The 25,415-nt window shown below is 50.0% G+C and overlaps 1 protein-coding gene across 3 annotated transcripts in view; it reads right to left on the bottom strand.

Moving 5' to 3' along the window:
• The window catches only part of CPLANE1 (ciliogenesis and planar polarity effector complex subunit 1), a 2,680,747-nt gene that overhangs the window by 1,683,563 nt on the left and 971,769 nt on the right, over window positions 1–25,415 (bottom strand). For all 3 annotated transcript variants that reach the window (XM_085631095.1, XM_085631092.1, XM_085631094.1), the window contains exons 26-27: window positions 5,642–6,584; window positions 4,332–4,495 (exon numbers count right to left, since the gene is read on the bottom strand). In XM_085631095.1, the coding sequence (XP_085487221.1) occupies window positions 4,332–4,495; window positions 5,642–6,584 (1,107 nt within the window). The remainder of the gene's footprint in view (window positions 1–4,331; window positions 4,496–5,641; window positions 6,585–25,415) is intronic.

The following is a 25,415-nucleotide window of genomic DNA, read 5'->3' on the forward strand; positions in this document are numbered from 1 at the left end:
TGCGTCCGTCGCTGGCGTTGTAAGCACCGAGATGACATCACGGAGACTACTTAGGCGCCACCCAAGCGTGCTGACGTCAGTTCTGTACACGACTTTCCGCGCCAGGAACGCAGAGCCATGCAAGAAACTTACCACTGGTGCCATGAAACGAGGGCCCTGAAAGGGATGACCTTAACCCTAGAATCAGTATGCAGAACGGGGAGGATGGGTGGGCGGTAAGGAATCTATCACTAACTAATGTCTCTTACAGATATATCATTACACAAGTAGTAACTTGTGCATCAGAAAGAGGGGCAGAGAGAGGATCCACAGCCTTTGCTGTGCACCATGCCACAAATTTGTTCCACCTGCAGGCGTATACCGCTTTAGTGGAGGGACTCCTGGCTGCCAGAATTACATTACAGACTTCCGGAGGAAGATCGAAGTCTGTCAACTGTCGCCGCTCAATCTCCACGCATGGAGGTGGAGGCTAGACAGATTTGGGTGGAGGACCGTCCCCTGCTGCTGTGACAGAAGATCCTCCCGAAGAGGCAGCCGGATCAGGGGATCGATCGCCATGCTGAGTTGCTCGGGATACCAGTATTGTTGTGCCCAATCCGGAGCCACAAGGATGACTTGGGCCCAGTCGCGCCGCATCTTCTTCAGCACTCTAGCCAGAAGTGGTATAGGCGGAAAGGCGTACATTAGACCGCAACTCCACTCGCGACAAAAAGCGGCGCCTAGCGAATGCCGCCTTGGAAATTTCAACGCGCAAAACTGATAACATTGCGCGTTCTCTTCGGTGGCGAATAGATCTAACCAAGGCTCTCCCCACTGATGAAAGAGACCTTGTGCCACATCCGAGTTCAGACGCCATTCGTGATCCATCAAGCACCTGCGGCTGAGTTTGTCTGCCCTGGCATTCAGAGAACCTGCCATGTGTTGAACCACCAAGGTAATGCCTTGATGTTCCAGCCATGTCCAGAGGCGCAGAGCCTCCTGACATAGGGTCCAGGACACCACCCCGCCATGCTCTTTGCAATACCACATGAAGGTGGTGTTGTCTGTGAACAGCTGCCCTACTCTCCCCTTGACAAAGGGAAGGAATGCTTTCAGTGCAAGTCGGATCGCCCGAAGCTCCAAAAGATTGATATGAAGTTGGGACTCCGCCGGAGACCAGAGTACTCTGACCTCTGCCTCTCCCAAGTGGCCTCCCAATCCCAGGAGGGACGCATCCGTCACCACTGTGTGCTCCGGTTGGGGAAGGGAGAGGGATCTGCCATTGACCCAATCGTGATTCGTGAGCCACCACTGCAATAGTCGTGCAGTGCCCTCTGAGATCTGGACATGATCGGACAGGTTGCCCTGATGCTGCGCCATCTGGAACTTCAGGTCCCACTGCAGAGCCCGCATGTCGCACTAGCGGGATGCAGGAGACCATCAGGCCCAGGAGCCGGAGGGTCATCCTGACTGAAACCCGGGATTGAGGCTGAAAGATCGGAATCATAGCCTGAATATCCCAGACTCGCTGCGTGGGAGGATTAACCCGAAACCGCGTCGAATCCAGAACCGCTCCAATGAAGGGGAGCTTCTGAAAGGGACTCAGGTGCGACTTCGGCACATTGATGGAGAACCCCAGCAAATGCAGGAGATCGGCCGTAGTCTGAAGGTGGGAGACAACTGCCTGGGGCGAGCCCGCCTTCAACAACTAGTCGTCGAGGTAGGGGAAGACTGACACCCCTGACCTGCGCAGATGAGCTGCGACCACCGCCATCAATTTTGTGAACACCAGAGGGGCACTGGTAAGGCCGATAGGGAGCACGGCAAACTGAAAATAGCCCGCCCCAAGATGGCATATGGGTTTGGGCGCCCTGGCTGTGGGCAATGAGGTGACTTCTCGGTGCGGCAGGCTAATGTTGCAGGGCGGAGTTCAAACACAAAGGTTGCGGTCCCAGGCCCTGGGCTCCGGGCTCCGAGGCCCGTCCCAAGGTTTCAGACCGGCCCTGGAAGTCCGCACTTCACACACCTAGGCAGTGGTGGAAGGGAAACCTCCTCAGTGCGGTCGGCCCCATTCCAGCTCCGGCACCCAAGCAGGCCCCCGGGGACGCGCAGTGGCGAATGGCGCCAGGTAGGTCCCGCAGGGGCAGCAAGGGAACACCACGCCCCCCTGCCCTCAGGGCCACAGGCGGCGAGGTCTCAGCACCGGGCAGCACCCAGGCCCAGGTGAGCACTGCGGCTGCACCCTAAAAGCAAGATGAGCCAACGGGCCCCACCCACAGTCCAGGGGCAGACCCAAGGCCAAGAGTACCGCCCAGAACCCCTCAGGCGAGGCTGCACTATACTGGCGCCCCCGCCCGCCCCCCCCCCCCCCCAGATGCCCCCGCTCACCTCGCCCCGGGCACCCAACACGGTCCAGGCACCGCTCCAGTGGTGACCGCTGAATCAGGCTGAAGACATAAAGGCATTTAAGACGTGCGTCTGGCAGCAATCCCGCGCCGAAGTCCGTTACAGACCCTGCAGTAGCTCACCAACTGGGTTGGTCGTTGCAGGAGACACGGTCGAACCGCTCCAAACCTGGGTGCAGTAGGATTGAAGTCGGATTTTACCGGTGGGTGCACGGAGCCCACTCAAGCTGCGTCCGCCAAGCTGGCTGCTCAAGCTACACCCCCTTCCCTACCATTTTTGTGATATAAGTGACATTGAGTTGACTTGGGAGGACGTATCCCCACCAAGAATCCCTCTGAGCCCTTCCGGCGCTGGAGAAATGTTCTTCTTCCAGTAGCTATAGTTTACAAGTCAGGGCCATCATAGCATATGGCATTATTTGAATACTGCTTGTTTTTTATACAGTGGGACTCCCATCTCGACGACGGGGAATGATTCAGGCATGTGAATCTATGAAAGATACCCCAATATTGGATAACCAAGGTGACTAATTCAGAGATTAAAATTTCCTCTATTCAGGAGGGGAGCACAGCATCAAAGTCATCAAAGGCAAAGTGGTAGCCAAGCGCATTATCTCATGTTGGATTACAAAGTTTCCCTAAACCACTTCTCTTGCAACCTTGATGCATCAGCATCAAGGCTGGCTTTGCAAGAGGTGTAGCACTGAAGTAAACTCTGAAAGAACGAAAGATGGCACCTTAGCTGGCTTCAACTTCTTCTTAGGTGCTGGTCTGGAGCCTACGGAAGCCCTGCATTAGAAGGCCTGAGTACCCCCTTAGGGGATGGCTCAGAAGGTAGTGAGATATCCTCAAAATATCCAGCATAGTTAGCCAGAAGACCTCGACCAGGATTCTTGCTTGGCGATGAGGAAGAGACTGTTGTTAGGAACCATGCAGAGACCCCATACAGTCTTGGAAGTGGAACCATTTCCTTGAGGAAGAAGACTTCTCCTTCCTAAGTCTTGGAAAGTGTTGGAAAGATTTTGCAGGAAAACATTCTCTAAAAGGTGACTTAACTTTAGGCGGGGTGGGCAGTATGCTTGAGGAGCTCTTTGGCATCTTACGGCAGGCTTGGTCCCCACCGCCTCCTACTTTCCTGCTAAGATCTGCGTCCCTTTTGGCTTTGACCGCATGCCTGGGACTGATACATATTCTCCTGGAGCATCTCAAATCAGCTCAGCAGAAACTAAGTTGACCACGACCCTTACATATCTTGATCACACAGTGATTATTCCCCTGGACATTGTAGGAGCCTACAAAATTGAAAGGCTGTAGATGAGCATATTGGTGAGAACTGTCCAAACATACTTAACCCCTTGGTCAACAAAGCGCTCCATGTTTTTCAACATCCAATACGGAGCTATATACCAGTGGAGCTCAGAAGGACCATTACTAAGATAGAACATGCTTGATTATGGTCTACAGACTGTCTGTGGAGAAGACACATCTTTCAGGAAAAATGCCCACCTGCTGGTGAAGTACAGAGCCCAACTGACTGAGATAACCTATGGGTGGAGTGGTCTCATGATGTGTGTTCCAGGACAGGAGGTCATCCCAACCAGTTTCTCAGGAGTCATTACCGTTTGCTGCTGTACATAGCCATTGGGGCAATGGGGATTGTTCTGTTCTTGTTATATTATATATTTTGATAAAGAATTGCATTGCATAACTATCACAATTTAAAGTCGCTGCAATGAAGGATGCTGTGAAGACCTTTTTTGGAATGGGATTAATCTATCTACATTTTATTTTATGTGACACATACATTTAATAACTTGATGTTTATTAATGATTTTGGTACAATGTACAAAATGTATTTTACCCTAAGAATTACTTCAAGTTGGTGTACCCTGAGCACAGACATTGAACTGACTCATCACACCATATCCTATCATTACAAATACTTACTCAGAATCACTTTCACAAGTATCTTCATGAAGATTTTCTTCCGGGGCATCTATTGGTGTTCCTGTTGACCCACGATAACCAGTATCCACACTTGATTCCCTCTGTATGTTTTGCCGCTCCATCGGCTGAAGGACAGGGGCTATTGAACATTCTGCATCTGGAATCTAAATATTAATCAGTCATATTTTTATATATTATGACAATAATGAATTGGAAAGTAAAATTGAGTATGATTATGTTTAATATCATACATTTAAGAAAAATTATAGTATGAGAAAATATGGATACATTCTGAAAGTTCAGAAAGGATGTCCCTGAAAGTTGGAAAATAAGGCAAAGAGGGTATCAAGTGTGATCACCCCCGTGAAGTAGGTGGAACTGGAGAGTTTTCCTGCCAATTCTAGAGCCACAAGGACAATGTCAGCCTCTAATGTGGTAAACTAGGACTATAGAAAAATAAAAACAACTACATCAACCAGAGTCAGACTCCGGGCTCCTAAGTTAGTTCTTGGATAAACCCTGGTCTCTTGCTTTTCCTTTCTTTGTATAAACGTTTTAAGGAAGTCTACAGCACCAAAGAAAGAGTCCCGAAGGAATAGTTTTTAATGGAACCTCAGTGGTGTGACGAACATACTGTCATTATGGTCATCCTAGCTTGATATGCAGATAGCAAAACCACTGCTCTACTATGTCTACAGAGACATTTTATTCACATGTTTTTGATTTTAGTTGGCAAGGCCAAGTGACATTTTATAACTTTTGCATTTCGATCAGCATAGTCTGCAGATACACAGCCCTCCTACCAGTGGCTCCCACAGCTACCACTCCAATAACTCTAACCTCCCCCGAAGCACACCATGTAGCCTCTGAGCGGTTTTATATATTATATTTTACTTTACTAACAGGGTCTGTGGGTTTTAAGAATGCCTGCAAGTATTTCGCTCTCTTACATTGTCACAAAATGTTTACTTACTTGTATAAGGTTCATAAAATAATCTGTGCATTTCATTTTATGGCATAAGAGTTGATGCACTGCTATTTTTGTATGCCCATTGGTGGAATAAATTGAAGATATTGAGGAATATGTTAACATTCAATTTTAGTAACAGCAAAATATTTCTTCACTGTAAAGACACTATTTCTGGCCATAACAAAGCATGCAACTTAAAATATATTAGCTGATAAACATTGCCAATCATATAAGACCAAGCCAATAATGAATTTGAACTACACATAAAAACAAGATCTTTCAGAAAACCTCTCCTTTGTAAAATTTGATCTATTTACTTTTTTATTTTTAAACTGATTACCGTGAAGTTGGTATTTTTGTCTCGATATTCAGTGCCGTGTCGCTCTTCCAAGAGCCAGAGAGCAGTAAGGATGGCAGGTGCGGATGTCTTGACCCGGATTATCGTACTGTATTTAGGTTTCAACTCTTCCTTGTAGGAGCCACACAGCAGTTGCTTGTCTGACCACCTGATCATCCATTCCAACAATCTTGAAATACTCGCAAATTTAGTTTTCAAGTCCGACAGGAGCTCTTCACTTGGCAATCCTGATTCAAAGTGAATTCTTTTGAAAGAGTTCATGAATAAAGGCCTTTCTGTACCGTGCTGGGGCTCCTTTAAGCAAGCTGGTGAAACTTCTCGGTGGTCCTCTTGAAGAGCAGTTCGCAGATTTAACCCAAACAAACCTTTTTTACCCATCTTTCCTTTATTATCTTCAGAAAAATAGTTAATTCGAGAGGACTTTGAAGCTGGTAAAAATATTAACGAGGTGGGATTAGATGGCAGACTATGTAAACCATTTCCCTTTTCGTCATATGGAGGGTCTGAGTTCACTGGTTGTTCACCTGCCTCTGGAGACAAAGTGTAGCTGTAACCGGCTCGAAAAACACTGCAACGTTTACTTCTCCCTTGGCGGCGTTTCAGCGTTGTGTGTATATCAAAAAGCAGGGAGTTCAGCTCGAATTCACGGAGGTGTTCTGAAAAACTTGTCAAGAAAGGAATGCAGGGATCGGTGTAATTAATCAAATCTCTTTCTAGCAGGTAACTCAGAAAGAGATCTAGAAAAGCAATGTACTCATCATCATCTCGTTCGAACTCCCACGTGCCCACAGAAGGCAGCACATTTTGGCTGGATGTATTCTCTTTTGGTTCTTTCTTATCAGTCTTGGATTTGGCAAAAATATCTTTTTTCCTATATAAAGTGTCATTGTTGTAATGTACATCCTCTGTAACTGGCATTTCTATCCTGAAAATAAAATAAAAGGCAAGTGTTTAGGTCTATTCATCCTCTTTTATTTGAGCAAATATACTTTGGAGAACATGACAAATGAGCTGGAAATATCAGCACCATAGTTCTTTACTTTACAAGTGCAAACAAATGCTTGTGTGGGATTGATAGAGATGTAACAAACATGGTAATAAAAAAACCTTTATGTAGGGCTACCATTTTTCATGCATTCCCAACATGTGGACGGAAGAAACTCCCTTATGCGTGTATCTTGCTGACGTCCAACTCAGAAGCCAACTGATCTATATCACTATACTACTGTATGTTGAATACTCAAGTATTTCACGAATGTTACTGAAACTTTTGTTAAGTCACATCTACATTTTCTGCCAAACAACCATCACAAATGAATGCATGAGAAGGCCACAAAATTCCTCCGTAACAAAAAATAGCATTAGTACCCTGGGCACTAGATTACAACTTTGCAAGGCAAAGACTTCTACTGTGGAGATTGCTCCTCTAAATCAACCACCTCACTTAAAACATGCAGTGGCATGGCCAATAGGTCTCGCCTTTGGGACCTTTTAAGTGTTTAGCCATGCAACAGTTGATGTTGTTGCACCAAGGATATTGTGCTGAATAACTAAACACTTATAAGGTTACAAAGGCGAGACCTATTGGCTATGCCAATGCTTGTTTTATTTTGAGAGGGAGAGTAGCTGCGGTTCTCAAGAGAGGTAATACTTTTAATTGGAGAGTACCAGCACTTCTCAGAAACAAGCAGGCACTCTGATACAGAGTACCTGCAGTCCTATTGTTCCATTTTAAGCACTGCCTATAAAACAACTCTGAATTTACAGCTACGAAAATTGTGTACTTGTGCATTTTCCCCATTAAGTTCCATCAGCGGGTGTAACTCACTGCATATCCTGAGGCTCATGCCTTGGGCACCTTTTCTTTTACCCCTAAATATCACCTGGGTGTGCAGTGTGTCTGTGCATCACGGGTATTAATTAATGATGCTGTGCATCCGTCGGGAGACTACTCTGGGTGACATTCCCAATGGATCTTGGCGTCTTGTCTCTCAAGTCGTGTGATTGATGCCAATTGATGGTTTGTTTGCAAACGTGGCCACTGGTTCCCTACACGGCACAGAACATGTACGTTTTAAGAATCTCCGCCGTGGTGTTCTTCACTTAACCCCACTCGGAAGATAATAGCATCCCATTGGGCCAGAGATCCCCGCCATCAATGCGCGATCAGATCACCATCACACAGCATCCATCGTGAGAGCATATTTAACACTTCTCTCGAACAGCCTAGCAGGCGCAATCTCACTTCGCCGTAGAAGCCCGTTTAACCCCGTATGTAAATTGTGCTTTTGTGGCACTGTGAGCATTTTTCATTAAATGGCCAGAGCTCCGTCGGTGTTTCCTCTGGGTTTATATCCGTCTTCTTCCTGCGGTTTAGCCGCTGACCCTGTAATGCTTCTTCAGGGGATTTGTAATGAAGTAGGTTCTACCCTTTACGAGACAAACAACTCCTACATTAACGGAGACAAACAAACGTGACCTTTATCAGAAGCGGGGTTCTCGAGTGATGTTTTGTCTGAGGTACTGTCTTCTAGCAAATAATCTGCTTTATGATTGCCATTCAGCTCACTGAAAGAGAGTGTCTGTGAGACTCGAGCACACGGACCCAGTTCATAGCGCTGTGAATATCTGCGGCAAGGGTCCTGAACTCTCTCCCAGGTGGCGAGAAGTAATCGGTAGCAAAGTGACAGCCTCTTGGTTACTCCCCATTGTAGTGGCTCCGACCCAGGTGTGAATAAAGCGGTGCTGAAACTGGCCAGTGGTCGCACTTGGACCATCATTAAGCTTAAACCCAAAGGGAGATTACTTGTTTATATATAGCGCTTCATGCACAACTTCTGCAGTGTTTGAGCGCTATAGATATTAAGTGTTATTACACATTCATGAATCTCATTTTACCGATCTTTGAGAGCTAGCCTAGCCCGAATTCGAACCCGTGACCTGCCGATCTCCCATTTTTGTCCAGTGGCGAACGTTCAACTCACTGAGTTGTCTCTCCAGCTAAACGAGAAAGAAGTCAGAGAAAGCCAAGGAAGTGTGGCAAAAGGAGAAAAAGGAGATGAAAAAGAGCCTGTGAGAGTGAAAAATAGGGAAATGAGGAACAAATGAAAATTAGACAGCCTTGGGAACCTCGGCATTGAGCTGCACCCGGGGCGGGAGCTTAAAAAACCCAGAACATCAGTAAACAATGTCTATTCCTTCAAATGGGGTTTTAAAAAGCATAGGAACGGAGTGCTTACTTGCTTGATCGCGCGCGCACTTGGGGGAACAGTCTTCACTTTTCAAGCACTGCACTCGTGCTTATGGCGCGCCGCTGCTCGCTGCCGCAAGGTGGATGTCAACGTGCAGGAGTGCAGTGCTTGAAAAGTGAAGACCGATGGCTAAAGCCCCTCATAGAGCAGCGCTAGGCGAGACCTAAAGAAAAATAATCAAAAAACAATCACACATTTTCTGATACCTCTAGACACGCACTACATCCAACAAGGTGATTCAGTTTGCACTGTGGCCTTACATTTTCTAATGAACTTCTTTATCCTGTACCTCCCCTCTTTAAACTCGAGGGTGGCTCAAATATAAGGCCTTTTAGGTAGTCATTGAAATGGCTTCAAGTATATAAGGGCTCCTTCTAAGAATAAAACCCATAGAAAAAAAGAATATCACCGAAATCTCCGGTACTACATTGACTTTCAATTAGTAATAGTTGATGTTTAATGAAATCACATACCCATTTTTACCCCCAAACGTTATTTTGCCAACTACCTCTTCCCTTTCCATTACTTTCACACTGTTCCTTTTTATAGAAAGGATTTTGTGAACCCCCCATCTTCCAATCAATAATGATTCCAAGTATTACCAGGATTCAATAATATCTTGATGAATCCAGTTATTCGATATTCTTAAGCATGTAAATCAGATTTAGGTGAAAAGGGCCAACCCAATACTTGCATTAGTGTTACTACCGATGTCCCTGCAGTAAACGCTATATTGTGTTTATGAAATGTCTTATTTCTCTAAACATCTCAGACAGTTCATGGCATTAACCATGAATAATCTTAGGTACATAAACTCGATGAGATTAATTTCAGTCTTAAGGTTTAGTCAGTCACTTTTCTCTACAGGGCCTTAGCTTGTACAATTGTTCATCTCAACTGCCTTATCAAGAACTTAAGCTGCATCACTTGCTTATTGATCTTGCTCATTAAAGTTTGTAAACCAAAAACTTAGTTTCATGATGCTTCTGTTTCAGATATTACTCAAGCAACACCAAACAGCTGTAACAACTCCAGAATTGTGCTGGAAGAGAATGAGCTATCATTAGCAAATCATCTTTTTACCATCTCTCCAATACATGTTTCTTTGCGTATACAGTCCAAAATGCTATTAACATAGCCTAGCAAATTGTTTTAACAATCAGTCACTTTCTGCCTGATTTAGCGACCTCCCGGGCCAGACTTCAACTTTCACTCTTCTGGACTAAAGCTATTGCTCCTTATGTACTTAAAGTGTCATATTTAATCCTTCAGTGGTATTTTAACATCTGGAGGATATGATGGACACTCCTGAAGTAGCCAATGCCTTAGAGGCTTGTTTACTTGTTAATCTGACCTAATTGGTATATGGCTGCATCCATGTTGTAGGGCAGACAACTGATCATATGAATATACATCTGATCCTGAGGTTATCAGTGCTATTCCTACCGTACCGAGGTCTGATCATTTCAATTTTCCCTTCACTCTTCAACAGTATTTCCATCCCCAAGTTTCGTCTGGAACGAATGTAAATACACATTAATCTAAGGTTACTGTAGAAACTCCATTCCCTCTGAACTAAGTAAAAACTCCAATATAGAGTCTAACCAGCTCTCTACCTGGATCATATTGGCTCTTTATAACATTGCTCCTCTTCAAATATATTTCAGGAAGAGGAAACATTCTACTGCAGCCTGGTTCAATAATAGCCTTTAGGAATTGAAGCTCAACTGCAAGCAAGGAAGAAAGTTCCTGGGGTAAGGTCTAGTGGCCCTGTTGCCAAATCGTGGAATATTGAAGCTCATAGTATCTTTAAAAAGGACATTTGTAAAACTCAGTCAATTTTCTTTTCTGTTAGAATCCTGATAGCTAAAATCTTTTCAAAGGGTAGATTAAAATGGTCTCTAAAATTTTGAAGCCAACTAGCCTTAACTCTTCTATTCCTACTTCTCATGTTTTAAGCAAAAATCTATCATTATTTTAATTTTTTTTTTTTAAAACAGACTTTTATTGATTTAAAAAAAAAACATGCATACAACCCCATGGGCATCATGATGAACGAGATGGGAAATCAGTATGCAGTACAATTGTATTCATTAGCAGTCTTAGCGACCTCCCAGGGGTGACTGCAAGCAAATGAGCTCTACCAGGGATCTCAGGAGCACATTACTGATTCTCAGCCATCCCCCAACAGGGAACCCGGTATACAGTTCAATTCGTCTTTATGCGTGGCCCAGTCCAATATTGTGAATCAACATAAAGAACTCCCGACCCCCTCCCACTTATGAAACACCCCAACCACCTACCCAAGCATGCCGCCGGTCGCTAAAATACTCAAGGAGTCAAACAAAATTCCCGCACCATCTATAAGAATCCCTGCCTCATAGTTCGCAGTCTATAGCGGATCAGGAACACCAGGGGGAAGATCCCCATCAGGTTCTCATTGGTCCCATCATTGGTCCCATCATGCTCTTTACTCCCGCAGGAGGGGGGGGCGCTCAGAGGGCCTGTGCATCCTCCCCCTCATCAAGTGCATTCTCGTCTTCTACAATTGGGTGCTTAGCCAGTTCCATGAGCCCCACCCATGCTCGAGCCCTTTCCAATGGCTTTTCGCTCCCACTACACCGAGCCATACATAATCTTTAGTTCCCTTCACTGTCTGTCTATTTCACCAGCTCCCTATTCCAGCGTACCAGAATAGGTCCCTGTCTCGCCTTCCAGTGGGAAGTAAGTTCCCTCTTAGCCAAGACCAACCCCAAATCAATGAACTTGCTGGTAATCTTAGTCTTGGCAGTGTGTGTAAACCAATGTAACAAGCAAACCCCTGGTGTCATAGCTACCTCCCTCTCCGTCACAGTCGCCAAAGCAGTCGTCACCCCTCGCCAGTAGTCTCCCAACTGTGGACAGTCCCAGAACATATGGAAAAAAGTCGCCCCTTCATGAGGACAACGGGGCCAAGTGGCTGACAACCCCAAAATATTTGTTAATTTTGCCAGGTGTGAGGTAGACCCTATGTAAGACATAGAATTGGATGAGCTGAAAGCGGCCATTCCGAGAGCTTTTCCACGGCCGCTCAACAATCGCCTCCCAGGGTTTTTCTGCAATGGGCTCCCCCAGATCCGCCTCCCACTTGAGCCGCAACGCCGTCAAGGGTTGACGCAGGTCCCGTGTGATCCGCCTATAAAGGCGAGTTACCGCTTTGAAAGTTCCCGCTGTCATCACTATATACTGGCAGGCGAGAGATGTGTCAGGCTCCAACATTCCCTTTTGCCAGTGCTTTCTGATAGCTGCTGTCAGGGCTGCATGTAGGAGAAAGTGCCCCCGCGGGAGGTCATGCCGCTCCCCGAGTTCATTAAAAGGGAGGAGGTTGCCATCTTCGTATAGGTCACCTACTGCGGTAACTCCCGCCTCCTCCCAGGTCAACAATTGGCTCCAATCACCCCCGTGAGGCAACGCCTCACACATCCTCAGCGGGATCTCAGGCGCATAAGGAGTCTTGACGTGTGTTCTCCTGGCCAGGCGTGCCCAGCACTGCCGCACCATGCATAAATCTGGTGGCAACAAGTCATCCCTCAGCAGCACCCGCAGCAGCACACAGGACAAAAGACGCCAACTCGGATCTGACCCCCCCTGGTCTTCTGGGTGCCTATTATGGCCTGCCACCCATTTTGTAAACCATTGGAGCTGCGCGGCATGATAATAGGCCTCTAGGTCCGGCAGCGCAAGGCCTCCCTCTGACCTGGGCCGCTGCATGGTGGTCAGAGCAACCCTCCGTCTTCCAGCTCCCCAGAGAAATCCTGTAATCAAAGTATCAAGCTGGGCAATGAGCTTACCCGGCATCCAAAGGGGGAGCGTCCCAAAGTAATAGAGAAACCTGGGCAAGATGACCATCTTCACCAAGGCAACCCTGCCTGCAACAGATAGAGGAAGAGTCCCCCAAAAATCAAAACAGGTTTTCGCTCTGCGCAACGCCCGCCCCACATTGCCCTCCAAGAGTTCATCAGGAGCATGATAAATCTGAGTCCCCAAGTATGGTAAACAACGGTATTCCCACGGAACGTCCCCTGCCCTCTGTTGGACTATCCTGTCCGACCTAGTAAGAAATAAACACGACTTGGTCCAGTTCACCTGGAGGCCTGCCACCCTCCCCAAGGTCTCCAGCAAGGCCCTCGCTCCCTCGAAGGGCGTCCCCAGCGTCCGGTAGGAACATGAGGAGATCATCCGCATACAACGCTATATGCTGCATTTGTCCCTCCACGAAGAGCCCAGGGAAATAATGCCCTGACCTGGCGTGTGCATCCATGGGCTCCATCGCCAGGGCATACAACAGAGGGGACAACGGGCACCCCTGCCTCGTCCCCCGAGCTACTGTACAGGCAGCAGAAATCAAGCCCCCTGTCCTCACTCTGGCAGTAGAAGCACTGTACAGCAACGCCGTCCACCGTATAGTGTTCTCCCAAGCCAAATTCCCGCAAAAATTTAAAAGGTAGGGCCACTCCAGGCTATCAAAGGCCTTTTCAATATCAACCGCAAAAATACAGGCCCCTTCCTTATCATAGGTGTTGGATACCAAAATGCGCATGAGTCTGCGAACATTCATCACGGTATTTCGAGATGGTATAAATACGGCTTGATCCTTATGGATCAGTTTCGTCTTATGGGGCATCAGACAACTGGCCAGAATTCGAGTGATCCGACCTAACCCACCAGCATACCATAAGTTAAGGTAGCCACGACCGCGACACTGCTGTCCTCAAAATGCCGGGCCACGTCACCTCATCTAATGAAGAAAGATACACGATTAGGGCCAACCGGGTCACCACTGACCACCTCTCAGCCATCCATGCTAAATGAAGTGTCAGAGTAACAGTGACGAATATACACCAATAATTATTTATTGTATATGCTCGGAGCGGGACCCTGTACGCACATTCGAGAGAGAGTGCTACAGAGGGAACTGAAAGCATAAAGATACGTTATATGCATTGCATGGTCAACTAATAACATGCCCACAGTGGAATTTTCCCAACAGATGTGGGCGAACAGCTTAAAGACAAAAAAAGGCTTCTACTCTCGTATCTTGCACAGCTCAGAACACTTTCAAGGCCGTTCCACCCTGGGCTGAGATAAAACTGCCAGACAGGTGGGAGAGGCCCTTTACTAAGGGAAAGCTATGCACTGGCACAGACAATTCTTTGTTGCAGAAAAGAAACTTAGCAAGGAGCATTTCTCAGAATCAAACAGGATTAGTTTCAAACAGCGAAGAAAATGGAGCCAAAGAAAAAGAAAATGTCGTAGGGAATGCTTACTTATACACGAGATTAAAGAGCATCAGCAAGCATAATCTAACAAACCCTCCTTTTAGCATGAGTTTAAGATATTTTCTATTTAGAAAGCAGATAAGACTGGTACATATTCAGGGGATAACTGTGACCTCAGCATTAGTTGATACAGCAACATAAGTAGACATGTGATCAAGGTGGAGCGGTGGGCACTGTTTCCAGTTGACGTCCAATAGTGGGACAGCATGGAGGGAAGGGTCTTCAAATATCCCCTCATTTATATTCATAGGATCATCGATATCATTCTGTAACATCATACCGGCATTTGTAACAGAGGCAGACATTTTTTGTTTGGGTGTTCAAACAATAGCACAATAGGAACAACAAAGCAGGAGACTTTGAGCGACAATACAACAGAATATTAATACGGCTTTGAGATAAACTTTTTCCTTTAGGATTCAACCCCAATTACCTAGGAAAGACCCAACTCCAATTTCCACTTTCCATGTTTTTGATATTATCAATGATATCCCTAATGTGCCGTGTTATGTTCTTTTCCAAATTCTCTATACCCAGAACACACTGGTCGTCAATTATTGGGCAAACACCACTGCTCTTCGCCAACATAAAACTAACAGCATATCTAGTAAGTTCCGAATACACCTGCATGCTTGCTAACTCAGTAGTAGTATCTTAAAGGATGCCACGGTAGAGTTGAACAGAATCTGCAATTTACATCCAAATTACTCTCTAGCTTTCTCACTCCTGGCTATAGCAGTGCCACCCAAGGTAAATATGGAGGGCAGGATGTATCCAAATGTTATACCGTTTCTATAGCTATTCACTTCCAACTTTGTTACCCCTTCACAAATTTCTTTGTTAGTGTCTTTTTTACCCATCTTGTTTTAGGTCGGACGTTTTTACATGGTACTCCAAAAGGAAGTACCATTCCGAGAGCCACATCATCAGTACCATTGTAGACATTTGAATAAGTCCGATTGGACAGAAAGAAAAACCCTGGGTGGGAATATCGGCCCCTTATAATTCACTGCATGTCTGAATTAATTCCAGAAGTACATGGATCTTATTTATTTACTAGGGAGAGGGTGCATTTTAAACAGTATTGTCCCTGAACAATTAATGTACAAAGAAGTATTTGTAAAGTTCACTATGGGGCAACAGGCAGCATAAAACCAGCCTCTGGAGGCACTGTCAATGCTTCATAATGCCAACCCACCAGAGTTATATTATGTTCTTCCATATACAAATTATCACAAAATGTGTTATCACAGCCAGGGTAACCCTCACCCTGTGGCTTTTGGTGGTACAGACATGGTCCAGGGTAACTAAATCAGAACATTCTCTTCACCTCCACAAACTGTGGTGGCCGAGTGTATGTGTAGTTAACAAGTGACAATGGGTATGCAGGCCAAAGCCTAGTGACAGATCGGATAGGATAGCAGGCGGTCCCCTTCCCAAAGAATCTCCTATGAGTATTCATATTCACATTATTCGTGGCTGCCCTGCTGTTGCCGTCTGATGGGAAGGTGTTCATTTATGTTAAGTGTGAGTACACTATGTGTATCTTCCAGTAACCATGATACCCCACATACTATTATTACCACTGTTGCCAGAACAGTGACACACACACAATGTTACTTTGTATAGACCAAATCACACTGCGTGGTCTAGGGGTGATTGGCTGATCCTCCTCATTAATTTGCCTACCAAAAGGATGCCTGATGAAACAAAGGAAGACGCACAAAAATGATAAGTAATAGAAGTGTTCTCAGTGTTCGTCAGAGCCTCACTGGTACAGGCACCTATCGTCCATCAGCTGGCGCTCATGAGCACCGGTGGTGGAGCTTGCTCTATCTTAAGCTCTTTCCTAATCTATCCCACATCGAAAAAGGTGGTATACTTTTCAAAGTATACTTTCCTGACTAATGTTCAAGCAACAAGAGCAAAGCAGATGCAGTCTTTTTTTGTGCAGTCCATCACTAGTCTTTCTTTTTCTTCGACTCAGTGGTCCTCAGCCGAGGATGTAAGTTGTACCTGGCAGCTCCAGGCACAGTGTGATCACTGAACAGAGGCTCCGGGATAGCTTGTATTTCTGTTGGGACAGCCTCGTTCAAAACATAGTCGTGCTCTTTGTCCGTTTGGGTCTAAACCAACTTTACACCACTGAAAGGCACGAATCTGGGCACCTGCTCACATTCAAAGTATCCTAGTCCCTCCTTCACCCACTGGTCGGAAGGCAACAGCAAAAGTATTCTTTTGTAGTGGGTCGCATGGACCCAATTCTTTTGACAAGCAAACTTCACAGCCGTCTGTGTAGCCAGAAGGACTTGCTCAGGACCTTTCTATCTGGGCTCCAAATTTTTCTTCCTCTGAAAGTTGCAGATGAGAATGAAGTTCCCGGGCTGGATGCTGTGACCGGGACCCTCTGGCTTAGGAAATAAGGAGTCTTGCACCTGTCGGTGAAAAGAATGCAAACTTTCCGCCAATTTCCCAAGGTAATTGAGCAATACAGGATATTCAATATCGGATTTTTTTTCAGCCTAGGGACCCCTCCAGACATTTGCTGGGCGGCAGAAGACAATCTTGTAAGGTGATAAGCCTATTCTAGAATGTGCTGTAGTCCTAGTGGACAAAAGGACCAAAGGGAGAGCTTCTGGCCATTGCAACCCTGTTGTCTCCTGAATTTTTGCCAGTTTCAATTTCAGTGTGCCATTATACATCTCGATTAGGCCCGCTGACTGCGGGTGATTGGCAGCATGGAATTATTGTTTAATAAGCAAGCCTTCACATATAGACAATCACTTTCCCATTAAAATGAGAGCCATTGTCACTCCAAATAACTCTGGGCATTCCGAAACGGAGGAAAAACTCTTTAACAAGTACCTTTGCTGTTGTGATAGCCGTATTGTCTTAAGTAGGGTAAGCCTCCACCCATTTACTGAATGCAGAACAAGTTACTTACCTTCGGTATCGATGTATCTGTAAGAAACATTAGTTAGTTAGATTCCTCACCTTAGAAAATCCCCAGGCGTCAGACTGGATCCGGAAGATTTTTCGTCAGCAATACCCCTTGCGCGTCGCTAGGCGTCGTCTGCGGCTCCGGGTCCGTCGTCGGCGTCGTGCGCCGGAATGACGTCGGAGTACTTAGACGCCGCTCTCGCGTGCTGATGTCAGTTCTTGTACATAGCCTTCCGCGCCAGGAACGCAGAGCCATGCAAGAGACCAACACTGGTGCCAAAAAATGCTAGGGCCCTGAAAGGGAAAGCCTTAACCCTAGATGTCAGTTTGCAGAACGGGGAGGATGGGTGGGTCGGTGAGGAATCTAACTAACTAATGTTTCTTACAGATACATCGTTACCAGGGAAGTAACTTGTTCATCTGAAAGAAACACGTTAGTTAGATTCCTCACCTTAGAATAGATACCCAAGCAATACCAACCCCGGTGGGGGGTCTGCGAACCAAGATCACACCAGAAAGTCCTGGAGGACAGAACGGCCAAAGAAGCCATCCCTCCGGACTTGGCTGTCTAGGCAATAATGCCTGGCAAACGTGTGCAGCGAAGCCCACGTTGCCGCCTGACAGATGTCCTGCAAAGGGACTCCCCGTCCCAAAGCAGTAGTAGCCGCTGTGGCCCGAGTAGAATGAGCGCGAAGCCCAACAGGCGGGTCCTTTTTTGCCAAGGAATAACAGATTTTTATACACAAAACGACCCACCGGGAGATGGTCCGTTTGTGCACAGCTTTGCCCTTCTTTGCACCCACGTAGCCAACGAAAAGCTGGTCGTCCACGCGGAACTGTTTTGTGAGGTCCAAATAAAAGGAGAGCGCACGTTTTGGGTCCAGGCAGTGGAGCCGCTCTTCCTCTTTGGAAGGATGCGGAGGCGGAAAGAAGGTGGGCAAGGTGACAGATTGCCCAAGATGAAAGGGGGTCACCACTTTCGGTAGAAAGGAAGGACGAGGCCGAAGGACAACCTTGTCCGGATGAACAGATAGAAAAGGAGGCTTGGACGATAGAGCCTGGAGCTCACTCACCCATCTAGCCGAGGTGATGGCTACCAGGAAAGCAGTCTTAAGAGTTAGAAGACGAAGAGGACAATTGTGAAGAGGCTCAAAGTAAGCGCACATCAGGAATGTTAAGACAAGATTCAAGTCCCACTGAGGCATTACGAAAGGGACAGGAGGGAACGTGTGAGTAATGCCTTTAAGAAAGCGTGACACTACAGGGGACTTGAAAAGAGAGGGCTGATCAGGAAGCCGTAAGAAGGCAGAGAGGGCAGCAAGATAACCTTTCAAGGTGCCCAGGGCAGAGCCCTGCCGGGCCAAAGAAAGAAGAAAGAGGAAAACCTCAGAAAGAGGGGCGGAAAGGGGATCCACAGCCTTTGCTGTGCACCATGCCACAAATTTGTTCCACCGGCAGGCGTATACCGTCTTTGTGGAGGGACGCCTGGCTGCCAGAATGATATCACAGACCTCAGGAGGCAAGTCAAATGGCATCAACTGCTGCCGCTCAATCTCCACGCATAGAGGTGGAGGCTGGACAGGTTCGGGTGGAGGACCGTCCCCCCTGCTGCGACAGAAGATCCTCCCGAAGGGGCAGACGTATCGGAGGATCGGTCAACATACTGAGTAGCTCGGGATACCAGTACCTTCGTGCCCAATCCGGAGCCACCAAGATGACTTGGGCCCGGTCGTGCCTGATCTTCTTCCGCACTCTGGGCAGAAGTGGTATAGGCGGAAAGGCGTACAACAGACCGCAACTCCACTCGCGACGAAAAGCGTCGCCGAGCGAGTGCCGCCTTGGAAATTCCAACGCGCAGAACTGCTGACATTGCGCGTTCTCGTCGGTGGCAAATAGATCTAACCAAGGCTCTCCCCACTGCTGAAAGAGACCTTGCGCCACCTCGGAGTTCAGACGCCATTCGTGATCCATCATGCACCGGCAGCTGAGTTCGTCTGCTCTGGCGTTCAGAGAGCCCGCCAGATGTTGAACCACCAGGGTGATGCCCTGGTGTTCCAGCCATGTCCAGAGGCGCAGAGCCTCCTGACCAAGGGTCCACGACCCCACCCCGCCCTGTTTGTTGCAATACCACATGGCGGTGGTGGTGTCCGTGAACACCTGCACGACACTTCCCCGGACAGAGGGAAGGAAGGCTTTCAGTGCAAGTTGGATCGCTCTCAGCTCCAACAAGTTGATGTGGAGGCGAGACTCCGCCGGAGACCAGAGGCCTCTGATCTCCTCCTCTCCCATACGGCCACCCCATCCCAGGAGGGACGCATCCGTCACTACGACATGCTCTGGTAGGGGTAGGGAGAGGCTCTTGCCCGTGACCCAATCGCGGTGAGTGAGCCACCACTGCAACTGCTGTGCAGTTGCCTCCGAGATCAAGACATGGTCGGACAGGTTGCCGTGATGCTGGGCCCACTGAAACTTCAGGTCCCACTGCAGAGCCCGCATGCGCCGCCTGGCGTGATGCACTAGTAGGATGCAGGAGGCCATCAGCCCCAGAAGCCGCAACACTAGCCTGACCGAAACCCAGGATAGAGGCCGAAAGATGGGAATCAGGGCCTGTATATCCCGGACCCGCTGTCCCGGTGGATGGACCCGGAACTGCGCCGAATCGAGAACCGCTCCGATGAAGAGGAGCTTCTGAGAGGGGCTCAGGTGTGACTTCGGCACGTTGATGGAAAACCCGAGCAAATGCAGGAGATCCGCCGTAGTCTGGAGGTGGGAGACGACTGCCCGGGGGAGCCCGCCTTCAACAAACAGTCGTCGAGATAGGGGAAGACTGGAACCCCTGATCTGCGCAGATGAGCTGCGACCACCGCCATCACTTTCGTGAACACCCGAGGGGCACTGGTAAGGCCGAAGGGGAGCACGGTGAACTGAAAGTGCTCCTGACCCACCGTGAACCGCAGGTAACGCCGGTGGGCCGGCAGGACGGGGATGTGGAAATATGCGTCCTGCAAGTCCAACGCTACCATCCAGTCTCCAGGGTCGAGGGCAGCTAGAACCTGAGCCAAAGTTAACATTTTGAACCGTTCCTTCCGGAGGAAGGCATTGACGTTCCGGAGGTCCAAGATAGAGCGTAGGCCCCCTTTGCCCTTCTTGGGAACCAGAAAGTAGTGGGAATAACAACCACGACCTACTTATGAGCTCGGAACGCGCTCGACGGCCCCCTTGGCCAAGAGGGCCGAAACTTCCTCGTGGAGAAGATGCAAATGATCCCCCGAGATACGGTGGTGCTGCGGTGGCATGGCTGGAGGGGTCGTCTCGAAGGGGAGGGAGTAGCCCCTTCGGACGATTTGCAGCACCCACCAGTCCGACGTGATGGAACGCCAGTGGAGCAGGTGATGGCGAACTCTGCCGCCCACTGGCGTGGAATGGGCCTGAAAGCTCGGACTAGGAAGGCTTTGAGGCGGATGCTGCCGTGGTGGATGTGGACTGACCGCGTCGTCCTCCAGTACCGCCTCGGCAGAAACCACGTCCGCCACCGCGTGCAGGCTGGTTCTGCGGCCGGTGGCTAGGCGGACGTGAGGAAACGCCCCGTCCTTGGCCACGAAAGGAGCGAAAAGCGGAAGTTTGTGGCCGCGGGGCCGAGAGGCCCAAGGACGTGGCCGTAGCCCGGGAGTCCTTGAAGCGAGCCAGCGCACTGTCCGCTTTCTCACCAAAAAGGCGAGCGCCATCAAAAGGCATGTCCATAAGGGTGCTCTGGACATCCCCTGAAAAAGACGTGGACCGCAGCCAGGCGTGACGTCGTAGCGCCACCGTGGTTGAAATCACCCTACCCAGCGAGTCCGTAGTGTCGAGTCCACATCGGATTGCATGGCGCGCTGCATCTCTCCCATCGGCCAGGGCAGAGGAAAGCCGCGCCCGGGCCTCCTCCGGGCACAGTGGCAGCACGTCCTCCACCGCATCCCACAGAGAGTGGGAATAACGGTCCAAGAGACAGGCGGTTTTCAAAGACCGCAGGCCCAAACTGAGCGAGGAGAACAACTTCTTACCAAACTGTTCCAGTCTCTTGGAATCCCGGTCCGGAGGAGCGGACGGGAAGGAGGATTGGAAGGTAGAGGCCTGGATAACCAGACTCTCGGGGGTGGGGTGTTGGGACAGAAAACTGGGGTCGCCCGGAGCAGGGCGGTGGCGCCTGGCAACGTTCCTATCCACAGGAGGGACTGTGGAGGGCTTGGACCAGGTGCCCTGCAGAACGTCAGTGAGGGCCTCATTGAATGGCAGCAGAGGCTCAGTGGAGCATGCGGCAGACTGAAGCACCTCAGTGAGGATGTTAGTCCTCACAGCCACGGCAGGCAGCTCAAGCCCAAGGGCTTCGGCCGCCTTGCGCAGCACCACAGAAAAAGCTGCACCCTCCTCCGAAGCCACAGTCGGAGGAGAGATGAATCCAGTGTCCGGTGAGGTATCCAACCCACTGGCCTCCCCCAATTCATCTGCCCAGTCCTGTGCAAGTTGGCTCTGAAGGGCCATAGGGTCGTCAGACCCCTCCCAGTCGCCCCCGTCATCCGATTCTTGGTGAACAGGAGGAATGATCGGAGCCAGTCGATAGACAATATGTGTCTCCAGCGGCGTCGGATGCGGCGTCGGGCGGCGCCGCATCGGCGTCGGGACCGGACAGGGGCTGAACCGGGGATCGACATCGACTGGAGCCGGCGTCGGGGGTGGTATCGGTGTCGGCGCCGGCGGAGGAGGCTTGGGCCCCTCGGGGACCTGCGGCGTCGGGGCCGGTGCCTCCAACGGCGCCGGGGCCGGAGCCGCCGGCACGCGAGGTTGCCCAGTCGAGTCCGCAGGGCCCGAAGGCGCGCCAGCGGGCGTCGACGGCGGGGCCAGGCTCCTCATGGCCGAGAGGAAGGCACTGACCTCCACCGGCGTCAGTCCCAGGGACCGTCGGGTATGGGGACTTGCGTGGCTCCTGCGGAGCCGTGGGGGTGGAACCACCCGGACCCTCGGCCGAGTCGCGCGACCGGTGAGGGGAGTCCGAAGAGCGGTGTCGCCTCTTGGACTTCTTGGAGTGCCTCGACTTACCCGAAGACTTCGAGCCAGACGAGTGACGATCCTTGGACCTCCTCCTGGACCGGGATCGAGAGCGGCGCGGAGCCGAGTGGCTTTCGAGGTCAAGGCCATACAATTGGAGCACGACGCCGCGTCGTGGTCGAGGCCCAAGCAGTACAGGCACCGGCGGTGATGATCGGTCACCGACATCAGTCGGTGACAGTCATCGCAGGCTTGGTTCGCAGCAATACCAACCCCGGTGGGGGGTCTGCGAACCAAGATCACACCAGAAAGTCCTGGAGGACAGAACGGCCAAAGAAGCCATCCCTCCGGACTTGGCTGTCTAGGCAATAATGCCTGGCAAACGTGTGCAGCGAAGCCCACGTTGCCGCCTGACAGATGTCCTGCAAAGGGACTCCCCGTCCCAAAGCAGTAGTAGCCGCTGTGGCCCGAGTAGAATGAGCGCGAAGCCCAACAGGCGGGTCCTTTTTTGCCAAGGAATAACAGATTTTTATATACAAAACGACCCACCGGGAGATGGTCCGTTTGTGCACAGCTTTGCCCTTCTTTGCACCCACGTAGCCAACGAAAAGCTGGTCGTCCACGCGGAACTGTTTTGTGAGGTCCAAATAAAAGGAGAGCGCACGTTTTGGGTCCAGGCAGTGGAGCCGCTCTTCCTCTTTGGAAGGATGCGGAGGCGGAAAGAAGGTGGGCAAGGTGACAGATTGCCCAAGATGAAAGGGGGTCACCACTTTCGGTAGAAAGGAAGGACGAGGCCGAAGGACAACCTTGTCCGGATGAACAGATAGAAAAGGAGGCTTGGACGATAGAGCCTGGAGCTCACTCACCCATCTAGCCGAGGTGATGGCTACCAGGAAAGCAGTCTTAAGAGTTAGAAGACGAAGAGGACAATTGTGAAGAGGCTCAAAGTAAGCGCACATCAGGAATGTTAAGACAAGATTCAAGTCCCACTGAGGCATTACGAAAGGGACAGGAGGGAACGTGTGAGTAATGCCTTTAAGAAAGCGTGACACTACAGGGGACTTGAAAAGAGAGGGCTGATCAGGAAGCCGTAAGAAGGCAGAGAGGGCAGCAAGATAACCTTTCAAGGTGCCCAGGGCAGAGCCCTGCCGGGCCAAAGAAAGAAGAAAGAGGAAAACCTCAGAAAGAGGGGCGGAAAGGGGATCCACAGCCTTTGCTGTGCACCATGCCACAAATTTGTTCCACCGGCAGGCGTATACCGTCTTTGTGGAGGGACGCCTGGCTGCCAGAATGATATCACAGACCTCAGGAGGCAAGTCAAATGGCATCAACTGCTGCCGCTCAATCTCCACGCATAGAGGTGGAGGCTGGACAGGTTCGGGTGGAGGACCGTCCCCCCTGCTGCGACAGAAGATCCTCCCGAAGGGGCAGACGTATCGGAGGATCGGTCAACATACTGAGTAGCTCGGGATACCAGTACCTTCGTGCCCAATCCGGAGCCACCAAGATGACTTGGGCCCGGTCGTGCCTGATCTTCTTCCGCACTCTGGGCAGAAGTGGTATAGGCGGAAAGGCGTACAACAGACCGCAACTCCACTCGCGACGAAAAGCGTCGCCGAGCGAGTGCCGCCTTGGAAATTCCAACGCGCAGAACTGCTGACATTGCGCGTTCTCGTCGGTGGCAAATAGATCTAACCAAGGCTCTCCCCACTGCTGAAAGAGACCTTGCGCCACCTCGGAGTTCAGACGCCATTCGTGATCCATCATGCACCGGCAGCTGAGTTCGTCTGCTCTGGCGTTCAGAGAGCCCGCCAGATGTTGAACCACCAGGGTGATGCCCTGGTGTTCCAGCCATGTCCAGAGGCGCAGAGCCTCCTGACCAAGGGTCCACGACCCCACCCCGCCCTGTTTGTTGCAATACCACATGGCGGTGGTGGTGTCCGTGAACACCTGCACGACACTTCCCCGGACAGAGGGAAGGAAGGCTTTCAGTGCAAGTTGGATCGCTCTCAGCTCCAACAAGTTGATGTGGAGGCGAGACTCCGCCGGAGACCAGAGGCCTCTGATCTCCTCCTCTCCCATACGGCCACCCCATCCCAGGAGGGACGCATCCGTCACTACGACATGCTCTGGTAGGGGTAGGGAGAGGCTCTTGCCCGTGACCCAATCGCGGTGAGTGAGCCACCACTGCAACTGCTGTGCAGTTGCCTCCGAGATCAAGACATGGTCGGACAGGTTGCCGTGATGCTGGGCCCACTGAAACTTCAGGTCCCACTGCAGAGCCCGCATGCGCCGCCTGGCGTGATGCACTAGTAGGATGCAGGAGGCCATCAGCCCCAGAAGCCGCAACACTAGCCTGACCGAAACCCAGGATAGAGGCCGAAAGATGGGAATCAGGGCCTGTATATCCCGGACCCGCTGTCCCGGTGGATGGACCCGGAACTGCGCCGAATCGAGAACCGCTCCGATGAAGAGGAGCTTCTGAGAGGGGCTCAGGTGTGACTTCGGCACGTTGATGGAAAACCCGAGCAAATGCAGGAGATCCGCCGTAGTCTGGAGGTGGGAGACGACTGCCCGGGGGAGCCCGCCTTCAACAAACAGTCGTCGAGATAGGGGAAGACTGGAACCCCTGATCTGCGCAGATGAGCTGCGACCACCGCCATCACTTTCGTGAACACCCGAGGGGCACTGGTAAGGCCGAAGGGGAGCACGGTGAACTGAAAGTGCTCCTGACCCACCGTGAACCGCAGGTAACGCCGGTGGGCCGGCAGGACGGGGATGTGGAAATATGCGTCCTGCAAGTCCAACGCTACCATCCAGTCTCCAGGGTCGAGGGCAGCTAGAACCTGAGCCAAAGTTAACATTTTGAACCGTTCCTTCCGGAGGAAGGCATTGACGTTCCGGAGGTCCAAGATAGAGCGTAGGCCCCCTTTGCCCTTCTTGGGAACCAGAAAGTAGTGGGAATAACAACCACGACCTACTTATGAGCTCGGAACGCGCTCGACGGCCCCCTTGGCCAAGAGGGCCGAAACTTCCTCGTGGAGAAGATGCAAATGATCCCCCGAGATACGGTGGTGCTGCGGTGGCATGGCTGGAGGGGTCGTCTCGAAGGGGAGGGAGTAGCCCCTTCGGACGATTTGCAGCACCCACCAGTCCGACGTGATGGAACGCCAGTGGAGCAGGTGATGGCGAACTCTGCCGCCCACTGGCGTGGAATGGGCC

This window comes from Triturus cristatus, chromosome 2_1, assembly GCF_964204655.1.
Source record: "Triturus cristatus chromosome 2_1, aTriCri1.1, whole genome shotgun sequence".
Lineage (NCBI taxonomy): Eukaryota > Metazoa > Chordata > Amphibia > Caudata > Salamandridae > Triturus > Triturus cristatus.